Raw genomic sequence first — 13,278 nt, forward strand, 5'->3', positions numbered from 1 at the left:
TCATTAGTGTTCAGAACAAACGCTTCATTTACCCAGAATTCTGTGTGTTTATTTTTACCTTCTTCACATCAACATTAACACTGTGTGTGCTGTAGGATTCATTCCTTTACTCCTCCATTCAGAACAGAGGAATGTGAAACTGACTCTCTCTCTCTCTCTACCTTTTTCTCTCTGTCTGTCTGTCTCTCTCTCTCTCCTCTTTCTCTGTCTGTCTGTTTTTCTCTCTCTCCCTCTTTTGCTTTCTCTCTCTTCTCTCCGTCTCTCTCTCTCTCTCTCCATCTCTCTCTCCATCTCTGTCTCTCTCTCTCTCTCTCTCAGGTGGTTTTGCCATCGTCTTTCTCGTGCGCACACATCAAGGTGTCCGCTGTGCCCTGAAGAGGATGTACGTGAACAACGAGCATGACCTTCAAGTCTGCAAGAGAGAGATTCAGATCATGGTGAGCATGAGCTCCTCCTCCTCCTCCTCCTCCTCAGACCATACTCCTATACACTTTATGTACTTCATGAAAAGCACCACCTCTATAGGGCGTGATGTGAGATGTTTCCCGACACATGATCACATGACCTTCTAGACAGAGGCTGCGTTTTCTAATCTCCACAGGAAATAGATCAGACTCCCGGGGCTGTGTTTTGATGGTCCTTAAGTCCTCGAGCTCTCGATGGATTTTCTTCAACGTTCCATCCAAAGCTCCGCCCCTGATCCATACACATCTAGGGTTTAGCCTTTAAAAGAGTGACCTTTTGCTACAGAGACACCTGAAATGCTGCGGTCAGACCAAATAAATAGAAAGAAGCGAGTGAAAGATGCGCATTTGTTTCCTCTTCCTTTCGTTCGAGCAGTGCTTCTGAGCCGGCGGAAAAGAAGAATGGGGCGGGGCTGTGGTTTTTGTTGTTTGTTAGAAAGAAAAGGATGAGCGTCTTGTTACTAAGCAGCGCTGACACCTGCCTTTTTTTTTTTCTTAGTCATAAGCCATCTCCTTCACCGATTAGACATTTTTTTTTGTTGCTGTTTAAAACTGCTAGGTTTATCTTCTTCACCTTTCTTGCTAAGTAAAGCATCTGAGGGAGCTCTTGGGATGGAGATGAATGAATGTGCCTCTTCTTTTTCTGCTTTATTTTATTTATTTAAGCTCATGGTGATCCACATCATTCATCGTCCTCGGTCTCCACAGTGTGTGTTAAAGCAACAGGCTTCAGGTTCAGGTGATTACAGCCGCAGCCTCTAAAACCCCACTCTTGTCTGTTGCTCCTGTGTTTTCCCAGTGGAGCTCCACCACGTCTCACTTTGCGATGCGAACATGGCCAGGTCAGTGTTTTAAACGCCGGCGTGAGACCCTCGGGAGACGGAGGACAGAACAAATCTGAAATAAAAAAAAAAAAAAAAACACAGGCAGGGACTCCATTACAGCGTCCTTTGAGTGTCATTACTCCAGCCGAATGAAATGCTCTCTTGTGTTGGTGCTCCTGAAAGAGAGAAAGAAAAAGAGAGAGAGACTATTCAGGGACTCCGGTCAACTCGTAAGAACAGCTTCAGTCAGAGAGAGAGAAAGAGGTCGTTGTTCGGCGTGTAAATGGGCCGCATCTGGTGACTTTGTGTCCTCTGTAACGAAGAAGCCTCCTTCTCTTACACTTTATTTACAACACCGAGCTGGAGTTCTCATGTTGCTTTCTTTTTTCCTTTTTTTTCACCTCAGCCCTTATTTACAGCAGGGACAGTGCAGTTGTCCTCGTTTCTGAAGTCCATTCAGACCTTGCTTCACACCGACACACAATGCTCTTAAAAGAAATTTCGCTGAGGCTTTTTATCCAAAGCGAGACAGGATGCAACAATAGCAGCGTCCAAGAGCTCTGATCTCAAAACCTTCCCATCGGGTGCCCTAACCACTGACCTGCCACTGCCCCGATTTTCACAAGACAAACAACGTGCTTTTGCTTTAATAATCACATCTCACATGTGTCTTTTGCAACGTTATCTAAATCCTCCTCGTTGTGTAAAAGTAATTGCTGCGTAATAAACAGATCGAGTTCTAAAAGGGATTTCGAACGTAGCATTAAAATCATTTTACATTTACAGTGTTTAGCAAACAGCCCTTACCCTTACCCTACCTTTTATATCATTTTATACAACTGAACAGTTGAAGGTTAAGGGCCTTGCTCAAGGACCCAGCAGTGGCAGCTTGGTGGATCTGGGATTTGAAGTCACAACCTAGTCCATCACCGTAACCACTAAACTACATCCCATTTTTCAGCCAGTTTTTTAGCGCTTTAGCTTAGCGCATTCTTACATGGAGGTGCATTACAAGCTCCTGGATTTCACAAGGATCACACACAAGTTGACATAAAACTTTTCTTGCATACACGTGTATGGTGGTTTAGTCCTCAGCACGTACACCTCAGCCCTCTGTGGGTTGAGGATTCGATTCCTGCCTCCACCCTGTGTGTGTGTGTGTGTATATGGGGTTTGCATTTTCAGGGGTTTCTTCTGGGTTCTCTGGTTTTCTCCCTCAGTCTGAAGAAGAGGAAATGATGGCAAGAAGTCTTATTATCACCACACATTCATTACAGCACCGTGGAATTCTTTTCTTCGCTTATCCCAGCTGAGGAAGTTGGGTCAGAGCACAGGGGCAGCTATGATACAGTGCCCCTGGAGCAGAGAGGGTTAGCTCAGTTGCCCAACAGTGGAGATTGGTGGTGCTGGGGCTTGAACCCTGATCAACACCCCAGAGCCTTAACCACTTGAACCACCACTGCCCCTCATGCATGCGTTATGGGCTGATTGGCATCTCTGAATTGTCCATAGTGTGTGTCATTGTGCCCTGTGATGAGTCCAGGGTGTCCCCCTGCTCTGTGCTCTGACTCCCTTGGAATAGACTCCAGGTTTCCTGTGACCCTGTGTAGGATAAGTGCTACAAAAAAATGGATGGATGGAAGGATGATTTTGCAAATTTATGATTTACTTTAGCTAATAAATTAACACAATTTTATTTAAATCTAAATGAATGAACTGACTAAAATATAAACATAAATCCTTATGACATAAATCCTTCTCTGGATATTCACCAAATTATATAATAAATAAATAAATGCTTTTTATAACATAATAAAAAAAGGGAAAGCTTCATCACTCATGAAAATCTTTTATTTTTTTAATTTAAATTTTTTTTAAAATTTATTATTATATTTTAATCAAAACGGAGTCTTTCACACTCACAGTGACCATCTCTCTCAGCGATCATGGGAATCTTCCATGATCAGCTGATGGCTCTTGCCACCATGTCACCATGGAGTCCGACTTCATTCATCCCTAAAGCTTCGGACCAGATGATATTTGATGTATTTGTATGTGTACCGATTCTAGACTGCTTCTAGATAAAACCTAAACTGTATTTTTAAGTGTTAATTATATGATGTAGGAGCTGATGATTGAGAATAAAATGAAAAAGTGAGATATGAGAGAGAGAGAGAGGTTGATCCAGGTGGGAGAGAGAGAGGTTGATTCAGGTGGACGTGGGAAAGCCGTCATCATCATTGTTAACGTCTCTACTCGACGTCTGGCAGAGCGCTAATAACAAAGCCCTAGTGTTGACTCAACACTTTCGGCCGCCCACGACTCATCCGGCCCCAACTGAAGGTCATTAAGACGAGCTGACAGCTGCTGGAGCTCATCATAGTTATTGTGTGTCTGTGTTTGTGTTTTTGTTTACAGAGGGATCTGGTGGGAAACAAAAATATAGTCGGGTACCTGGACTCCAGCATCACCGCCGTGGGGTCAGGAGACGTCTGGGAAGTTCTGATATTAATGGACTTCTGTAGAGGTCAGCACTTACTGCATGTGTTCTCTCTCTCTCTCTCTCTCTCTCTCTCTCTCTCTCTGTCTCTCTCTCTCTCTCTCTCTCTCTCTCTCTCAATCACCCCTGACCCAACCCCCCACCCCCACCCCCACTCACTTGCTCTCTTTTTCAGGCCTTACAGTTGTCACTGTTTCTTTTCCCTCTATTTCATTCATTGATCATTTGAGTGTGTGTGTGTGTTTGTGTGTGTGTTTGCAGGCGGTCAGGTAGTGAATCTGATGAACCAGCGACTGCAGACCGGTTTTAGCGAATCGGAAGTCCTGCAAATCTTCTGCGACACGTGTGAAGCAGTCGCACGACTACACCAGCGCAAAAGTCCCATCGTCCACCGGGATCTCAAAGTACGAGAGGCGGCTCCGCCTCCTCCCTCAAACCCTCTGCTCTTTTCAAGGAAAAATCCAGCGTTCTCAGTGTCCTCTCTATCTGTTGCATGTGAAGTGGATGTGAAATTACCACATGCAATAATTTATTGGATAAAACGTTAAAAGGGTTAAATTAAATTGCGGTTTTAAAAATTGTTTATTGACAAATTTAGCAACTGCCCTTAGACTTTCATTGCAGGTATGTTTGCAGTAAACACTTTTCTCAGTACATAGAAAAGGTTTTTGCATATATTTCTTTAAGTCTGTGGTAATCATTCTTATCCTATAATGTTCTGGAGATTAGATAAAACACTGGAGTTTTCCTTTATCCACTGCAATCAGCTTGTTTTTCTTATCTAAATCGATCATTTCATAATGTCTACCTTATGCACTAAACCAACAGCTTATAGCTTCACACCCTTTTCCTCAAAACGAGCTCTTGAACAGGATCAAATGCCTTGAGGACACGACCCGGTTCCGTATGTTGACATAAATCCAGATGTGTTCTGATTGGTTTATTTGCACAGCAGTCGTTGGCGTGCAAAACACACCACACCTCTGCATGAATCGGTCGATAACCACAATCGGTAGAATTTGCACAATGGCGGCGTGTTAGCTTTGTAAGATTTACGCTGACGCCTTTGCCCCAATTTCGCACCTGTTGCTGAGTTATCGATGGTTTTTTGGAACGAAATATCAAAATAGAAAAAGAAACTTCTGGAAGATGCGTAGGAAAAGGTTCCTCTCAAGGGACTTTTTGTCCTTAGGATAAACAAAAGCTCTATACGTTTCTTCAGCAGGGAACGAGAAAGTGTTGTGAAGAAAGTTGTGAAGGTATAACATTATGAGCAGTGAGAGGTGAAGTGAATAACACTGATGATCTCCTCATCATGGCACCTGTTAGTGGGTGGGATATATTAGGCAGCAAGTGAACATTTTGTCCTCAAAGTTGATGTGTTAGAAGCAGGAAAAATGGACAAGAGTAAGGATGTGAGTGAGTTTAACAAGAGCTAAATTGTGATGGCTAGACCACTAGATTGGAGCATCTCCAAAACTGCAGCTCTTGTGGGGTGTTCCTGGTCTGCAGTGGTCAGTATCCATCAAAAGACCTGTAAGGATCTGCTGCTAACATCTTGGTGCCAGATACCACAGCACACCTTCAGGGACCTAGTGGAGTCCATGCCTCGAAGGGTCAGGGCTGTTTTGGCAGCAAATGGAGGACCAACATAATATTTGGCAGGCAGTCATAATGTTATGCCTGATCGGTGTATTGTTCAGGGTTGAGGTCATGATGGCTGGAGCTAAAGACAGGGCGATCTTAGAAGAAATCCTTGTTCCAGACTATAAGAGAAGTGAGACTTGGGTGTAGTTTCAGGACACACCCATAAGCATGCTACCGTAGGGAAACTGGAGGAGGTGTGACTCAAAGTGAAGACAGAGTTGTACATTATAAATGCCAACATTAGCAACATTAGCTCTCTTTAAAACTCAACTGTAAGGAAAATGTTCTTGATCCAACTGTTTTGATAGTCCTCTCTGCCCTTTTTCCAGGTGGAGAACATTCTGCTGCACGACCGCGGTCATTACGTCCTGTGCGACTTCGGCAGCGCCACCAACAGGTTCCAGGACCCTCAGGCCGAGGGGGCGGCTGTCGTAGAGGAGGAAATTAAAAAGTGTGTTTTTATCATTGGCTCACGTGTTTATCGAGCTGTCTGCTGTCTCTCGGGTGATATATGGGGTGTGTGTGTGTGTGCGTGTGCGTGTGTTGAATTGCAGGTACACCACGCTGTCCTACAGAGCTCCTGAGATGGTCAATCTGTACAGCGGGAAAATCATTAGCACTAAAGCTGATATCTGGGTGAGAGTTTTTTCCTCACATACAGTGTTATTTAGCTTTTGTAGCTTGGTGGCACTTTGCTATACGCACACACACACGCACACACACACACGCTCAAGTGTACTGGCTCTCACATTTAACTGTACACTCTGCATTAGTGCTAAAATTGATGTGACACAATTGTACGCATTTGTTTTCTCTTATGTTTTATATATATATATATATGTGTGTGTGTATGTATGTGTGTGTGTGTGTGTGTGTGTGTTGTTCCCCACAGGCTCTCGGCTGCTTGTTGTATAAGTTGTGTTTTTTCACGTTGCCATTTGGAGAGAGTCAGGTGGCCATCTGTGACGGCAGCTTCACCATCCCAGACAACTCGCGCTACTCACACGACCTGCACTGCCTCATACGTGAGTCACACGTCAATGCCGCGTTACTCAGACTCCGGCACATGGTCCGAGTTACAGACGTTACCCGTCTGTCTCTTTCCATCCGTCTCGTCTATCTGTCTAGCAATTTGTTTATCTTATGTCTGTCTGTGTTATCTTTCTGCCTGTCTGTCTGTTATTGTGTCGCATGTCTGTCTGTTTCATTTTTATGTCTCTCATTTCTGTCTGTCTGTCTCATTTCTCTCTGTCTACATCTGTCTCATTTTTGCCTGTCTATGTATTATTTCTGTCTAGGTCTGTCTTGTCTTATTTCTGTCTGTCTACATCTGTCTCATTTCTCTTTGTCTACATCTATCTCATTTTTCTGTTTGTCTCATTTTTGCTTGTCTCTCTGTCTCATTTCTGTCTGTCTGCATCTGTCTCATTTTTGTCTGTTTATATCTCGTTTCTGTCTGTCTGTCTTGTTTTATGTCTGTCGGTCTGTCTCATTTCTGTCTGTCTATTCTGTCTCAGTTCTGTCTATATCTGTCTCATCTTTGTCTCTCATTTCTGCCTGTCTCATCTTTGTCTGTTTATGCCAGTTTGATGTCTGTCTATCTGTCACTGTTCTGTCTGCCTAATGTCTTTCTAGCTGTCCATCTCATGTGTGTCTGTCTCTCCATCATTCATGTCTGTCTATTCATTTATCTGTGTCTCTTTTTTATCTGTTTCCAGGTTACATGCTGGAGCCAGACCCTGACATAAGGCCCGATATCTACCAGGTTTCTCATTTCGCCTTCAAGCTTGCACGCAAAGACTGTCCAGTACAGAACGTCCACGTGAGCTGAATGTTTTATTTATTTGTTTGTTTGTTTGTTTTCCTCATTCAAAGCCTGTTAGCTACATTACTGTTATATCTCCAGTGCAAAATGCAAGGAAAAAATAAGGCATATTTTTGTGCATTTTCCTCATTCGAAAGTTGGCCGATGAAGCGATTGACGTGAAGTCGGCTTAGCGTCCCCAAAGCGTGCGATCACTGAGTCACTGCTCTGTTTTTGCTCTTTTCTCATCAACGCCCATGCTGTGCTGCTAAACCCAAAAAACATTTCCTGTTAGATTTATTCCACATGCATCATCACCGCTTTGCCTCGGAGGAAGTCAGAGGAAGTAGGTTTCCGCTGCCAGCTGCTGCTTGGCTGCGGTCCAGCGGCCTGTCGTTGTGTTGAAGGTATAATGGATGCATTGAGTCTGCACGTTAGGGACGGCGAGGCTGCAGAGTGGCACTGATGGCAGCACGTGGAGAACGCTGTGGTCAGAGAAACGCGCTCGAGGCAGACATTGTTGGGCTTCGTGACCTCGGGCTTTTCTCACACCTGTACAAAACAGGCTTTAGAGGAACACAGTAAAGGTTCGATCTTGAGGTCTTGGTTTCTACACATCTTTCTAAACCAAAAGGAAACCTGTAAATATGTTTAATAGGAGAAATCATTTCAGCGATTTCAAACATAAGGCAAAACACTGACGTTTGACCGCTAGATCCTAAAAAAAACACAGACGCAAGACTCACCAATGTACAAACAGCACTTATTACTGTCATATTAATGAGAAACGGCGGAGATGTCGAAGAAGGGGCAGGACACAAAGAATGAGAATACAGTGCAGTAATATGACACGTCAGCTAGCTGGTGATCTACGAGATGTCGAGAGGGATCAAGGCGTGGTCATGCTACACTTGCATGCTGCACACTGCATTTTCAAATATTTTGCATTTCACTTCCTTCCAAAGTTCAAGGATAGTGACTTGCGAATTTGTATCATGCCCCAAACTGAAGACAGACACATCAGAAAAGGAAAGATGGAGCAAACCATCATAATAGCAGTGTCGCACCGTCCAGTTTTATGAAACCCAAGTTTCAAAGGATATAAAATCACCATAATAAAGAGAGAAGCTGTCTGGTGTCACTGCGCACAGGAAGAGAGGGTGGATTTTAACACTGAAAGATGTGCAGGAGATGCAGTACAAGTATGTCAGAATCCATGGGTTCGAACAGGCAGGGGCCTTTCTGTGTGGAGTTTGCATGTTCTCCCTGTACTCCGGTTTCCTCCCACAGATAGATAGAAAACCAAACAATACTTTGGTGCTTGACATTATTTCTGACTGCACCCCATATTTTCAATGCACACTGCAAGTGTAGTGGGACGTGGCCTAGAATGAAAGGTGAAGCTGTTGAAACTGATACAGGTGAGGGGATGTAAGCGAGCCAGACTACAGGACTAAAGCACCGCTGCATCACTCTCTTCAGGTAGAGGTGAAGTGAGGTGAAGTACCTCTGCTCCACTATCAGAGTGTAGTCGAGCGGCGAAGTTTAGATTTGAAGTAAAAACAATTGAATCGTTCTAAACTAAATCATGGACTTTTTCCTTTAAATTCAAAAATTCTAATGAAACTGGGCAGCACGGTGGCTTAGTGGTCAGCACTGTTGCCTCATAGCAAGAAGGTCCTGGGTTCGCATCCTGGGTTCGAACAGGCAGGGGCCTTTTTGTGTGGAGTTTGCATGTTCTCCCTGTACTCCGGTTTCCTCCCACAGTCCAAAAACATGTACATTAGGTTGATTGGTAATTCTAAATTGCCCATAGGAGTGAGTGTGTGGTTGTCTGTCTATATGTGTGGCCCTGTGATGGACTGGTGACCTGTCCAGGGTGTACCCCTGCCTTTCGCCCAATGTGTGCTGGGATAGGCTCCATCAGAGCCCCGTGACCATAATTAGGAATAAAGCGGGGATAGAAAATGGATGGAAATTCTAGTGAAACTTTGAATATGCACCAAGTCTGTCATAATTAATGATATTCATTGGTGTTTTTTTATTTTAAATCAGAATTCTCCGATTCCTACGAAGCTTCCAGAGCCAATCAGAGCGAGTGAAGCGGTTGCCAAGAAGAGCCAGACTAAAGCCAGGTGAGAGACCACATACACACCGAGACCTACACTATACCGAGATGCTTGTGTAATTAGAACATAAATTATTTCCACACTTTCGTCTTAGACTCACCGATCCGATCCCCACCATGGAAACCTCCATAGCGCCACGGCAACGGCCCAAAGCGGGCCAGGCTCAGCCGGTCGCAGGCATGCTGCCCATACAGCCCGCCCTCACGCCCCGCAAGAGAGCCACCGCTCCAGCCGGACCTGCACAGCCTCTCAGTGAGTGGAGCTTTATACACATTTTGTTTAAACAATAAACACACACAGGGTCAAGACACAATACAGACTTGTGTACGCACCAGTTTACACACGGAGAAATTTGACACGAGAAACCAACTTCAGTTCATGTCAGCTTTAAAGCCAAAAATGGAATAAAATCCAGCGGTCGGACTGAAAGACTTCCACTTATAGTCCAAAACAAATTCCGTAAAACGATTACAGCATCGTCTGGCACAAAAATACACAAGACATGCTTTCAGAGGTTTGGGGGTAATGGTCTGAAGCAGTAGACATTACGCTACTTGAAAGATTAAAGCCCTTAAGAACTGCCCAGCAGCCTCACAGTGTTGACTGAATTGATCAACTCTTAGTAATCCTGCTGATTTAATCAATGTGTCTTTAAAGCACTGGCTAATGAGGGCTTTTTAAATCCTGGCTGATATTCTGCAGCTATCGAACCTTAACAGCCAGAATCTTGCTGGGGGGGGCAAAAAAAACAGGAGCCATTATAGCCCTTCCACATCAAATCTCTGGGCCGTTGGAGTGTTTTTACTCGGAGTTTTTAAGCTTGAGTCTAGGGTCAGCGAGAAGGCTCAACACAACGATTACAAAGCAGCTGCAAGGTTTAATCTACTGAGTGGTTTTACTTGGTTAGAATCATTTAACAAGCTAAATATTGTGGATTGAGCTGGTTGATATTGTGGCTTTCTTTAATATTTGTTTTGTGCATGGAGGAGTTTAAGCTGGGGGGGGGGGCGGGGGAATAAGGAAAAGCTGGTGTGTTTTGCCATTGTTTCATCACTTATTAATGCTAAGCTACACCACAACATCTAGTGCGAAGGCTTCGGCACTAAACCTGGAATGACCCACGTGAAAGACGCACAAGTTTAATCTTTCAGATGTCCACAAACCTTGCATTGACACTCACTTCTGTTTTTGTATATATTTTTTCTTTTAAAAATCTATGAATGTGTGTTGCCTTACAGGTGTGAACATCGCCTCTCAGCCACAGAAGCCTCAGCAGCCTGTTTCTGTAGCTCAGCCGCAAGCCACACCTGCGTCCCTGCAGGCCACGCCCGCTCCTCCTCAAGCCACGCCCCAGCAGGCACAGCTTTTCGTGCAGCCCCAAGCAGCAGGTTTCTACCCTCCTCAGCAGCAGGTACAGATCGTTCCTTGCACTGACTTTGCTGCAGAAGTGCTACATAACACATTATAACTTTATATATAACACTTTATAATGCTTTTTTGTAACTTGAATTCTCTGAGAGTAATGTCAAATACAAGGTTTATATCAATGTGCTCGTTCTATTATATTATTGTTTCTATAGCAACAGTTAATTCCTGGGGACTTCATCATCTAAGACTAATAATAAACGGATTACAAGGCATGGCATTTAACATAGTCACTGATATGGTGAAGTTTTTTGATGTAGACTCGATTAAGAGGAATAAAACACTTCAGGTCATGCATTTATAGGAAAATAATCAACCTTGGTGTGGTTACTGTAACTCCGTTGTCGGTTAGTTTCCTATATCAGCACACCCCTTTACATTTCCTTTCGTTGATAATAAATGTCAATTTGCTCCTACAGTTGATATTTTTCGCTTAACCCTGTGTTTTGACCCGATCTACCGGTTTTAGCCGTCACCCCAAGCACAGAACCTCTACCCACCCCATCGTCAGAGCATCAGCTCAACAGCACCATCTACTACATCTGCACAGGCAAGAATTAAAGCAAAAGCCCCTCCACCTCCTTCTTCTCCTTCACCCATACTGAATGTGCAACACGCTCCTGCACCAGCTCCAGTGCAGGCCAGAATCAAAGCCATGGCCCCTGCCCCGCCTGTGCAGTATTCTCAGACCACACCTGGACACACAAAAATGAAAGCTATGGCTCCTGCTCCACCACCAATCCAGCAGCAGCAGCAGCAGCTGCCAATGGCTAATCTTGCTTCTAGCCCTCCGTCTGTTAAAGCCTCTCCTCCATCACCTCCAGTCCTACAGGGGGCACCAGCTCCTGACATGAACACTGAGGAGATGGTAATTCAAGTGCTTCTGGAAGTGATCTTTTGCTGGGTGCAAGCTTCCTGAAAATTTTTCCCTGGAATATTCCACTTCTTGTGTACCTGACAATTTATTATTATTATTATTATTATTTATTTATTTATTTTTTTGCTAATTCTGACTTTTTTTTTTGTTTGTTTGCTGATATGATCATCGACACCTCCAAGGCCTGTTTAGGTACACAACTCAAGTGGAACACTTCCTTCTAACATTTCAAGGCTGTAGTCCGTCTTTGCGTGCAAATATTTTAAAGATTAAATGGTTGCTTAATAATTAAAAACTTGAAAAGGTGAACTTACTCTGGGTTCTTACTGTTTCTCTCATGACGTTCAATCAATCATTAACAGTAGCAGTGGTTCTCTAGTAGAGTAGCTAGTCCTTTTGTTCTGATTCATCTTTCTTCCTTGATCTCTGAAGCATAAACGAATTGTTTGACTTCCTGATCTCTGTCACTGACCTTCCATTTCCAGATTGTGTGGTGATTTTTCACTTGGATTGCGTCTCAAATGATTTCTTCCTGACTAAACGTAACAAAAAGTTTTCTGTGCTTAGCCGTTTGCAGGCGGGCGCTCGGGCCATAAAGTGGGCTCTCTGACTCCGCCCTCGTCTCCTAAGGCGGCCCCTCGCGGCGGTCACAGGCGTATTCTGAGTGACGTCACGCACAGCGCCATATTTGGAGTTCCTGTCAGCAAGTCCACTCAGCTACTGCAGGCCGCAGCCGCCGAAGCCAGCCTCAACAAGTCCAAGTGAGCTCCATTTATCCGTTCATTCCTCCATCTATACATTTATTGATCAGGAAAACATTTCCTACAGCAGGGTGTAGGCATCAATAACATTATCTTGCGCACCCAAGTTGAAGCCATGGCGCCTCTTCCACTGCTCCTGCCATGGATTCTCACTATACATCCATTGATCAGTCATTTAGCAAAACATTTCCTGAAAGTTTAAATCTGACCACAACTGAGATGAGCATGTTCTCTTTATGTTTCTGCTCCAGATCAGCCAGCACCACCCCCTCCGGCTCTCCGCGCTCCTCTCAGCAGAGCGTGTACTCGGCTAGCGAGGTTGGTACTCAGTCCATCGCTCCTAAGGCAGAAGCTGGGGCACAGCCGTCCTGGAACCCGTTTGGTGATGACAACTTCTCTAAACTGACAGCTGAAGAGCTGCTTAACAAGGACTTTGCCAAACTGGATGGTAGGTTTAATAGAGAACATAGATGATAATGCATTTATCTTTAGACCAGGTTTCTCATGTGGTTGTTTATGGGTGTGTTTACAGCAAAAGCACCAGAGAAGTCCTCTACAGAGAACCTGATTTCAGGGTTACAGCCTGCAGCCCCAAGCAAAGGCTTTCCCCAGTGTACAGGTATATGCCCAGTTCCTTTACCCTACACTCCCTCCTTTAGAGATTCATGCCCTTGTCCTGTCCCATCCATCCGTGCTTTATTTATTTTGTTGCTGTCTGCTTGTCCACAGTTCAGTGTAAATCCAGTGTAGTCCTTCTAGCTCTCTATTCAGTAAGGTTACATCATGCACTATGTAAAGTCTTGTGCTTGGCTTCCAGAAATAGAAACAGGGTAAGGCTTCACCTTAT

The 13,278-nt window shown here is 44.3% G+C and overlaps 1 protein-coding gene across 12 annotated transcripts in view; it reads left to right on the forward strand.

The window, feature by feature from the left end:
- The window catches only part of aak1a (AP2 associated kinase 1a), a 43,488-nt gene that overhangs the window by 12,687 nt on the left and 17,523 nt on the right, over positions 1 to 13,278 (forward strand). For 11 of the 12 annotated variants that reach the window (XM_058389297.1, XM_058389298.1, XM_058389299.1 and 8 more), the window contains exons 2-15: positions 319 to 437; positions 3,707 to 3,815; positions 4,050 to 4,192; positions 5,765 to 5,886; positions 5,990 to 6,071; positions 6,328 to 6,460; positions 7,154 to 7,257; positions 9,295 to 9,374; positions 9,463 to 9,620; positions 10,607 to 10,779; positions 11,263 to 11,661; positions 12,238 to 12,431; positions 12,683 to 12,879; positions 12,964 to 13,050. In XM_058389297.1, coding sequence (XP_058245280.1) covers positions 319 to 437; positions 3,707 to 3,815; positions 4,050 to 4,192; positions 5,765 to 5,886; positions 5,990 to 6,071; positions 6,328 to 6,460; positions 7,154 to 7,257; positions 9,295 to 9,374; positions 9,463 to 9,620; positions 10,607 to 10,779; positions 11,263 to 11,661; positions 12,238 to 12,431; positions 12,683 to 12,879; positions 12,964 to 13,050 — 2,100 coding nt within the window. The remainder of the gene's footprint in view (positions 1 to 318; positions 438 to 3,706; positions 3,816 to 4,049; positions 4,193 to 5,764; positions 5,887 to 5,989; positions 6,072 to 6,327; positions 6,461 to 7,153; positions 7,258 to 9,294; positions 9,375 to 9,462; positions 9,621 to 10,606; positions 10,780 to 11,262; positions 11,662 to 12,237; positions 12,432 to 12,682; positions 12,880 to 12,963; positions 13,051 to 13,278) is intronic. The other variant, XM_058389296.1, reaches the window with a different exon arrangement.

Source organism: Hemibagrus wyckioides, linkage group LG05 (genome assembly GCF_019097595.1).
Source record: "Hemibagrus wyckioides isolate EC202008001 linkage group LG05, SWU_Hwy_1.0, whole genome shotgun sequence".
Classification (NCBI taxonomy): domain Eukaryota; kingdom Metazoa; phylum Chordata; class Actinopteri; order Siluriformes; family Bagridae; genus Hemibagrus; species Hemibagrus wyckioides.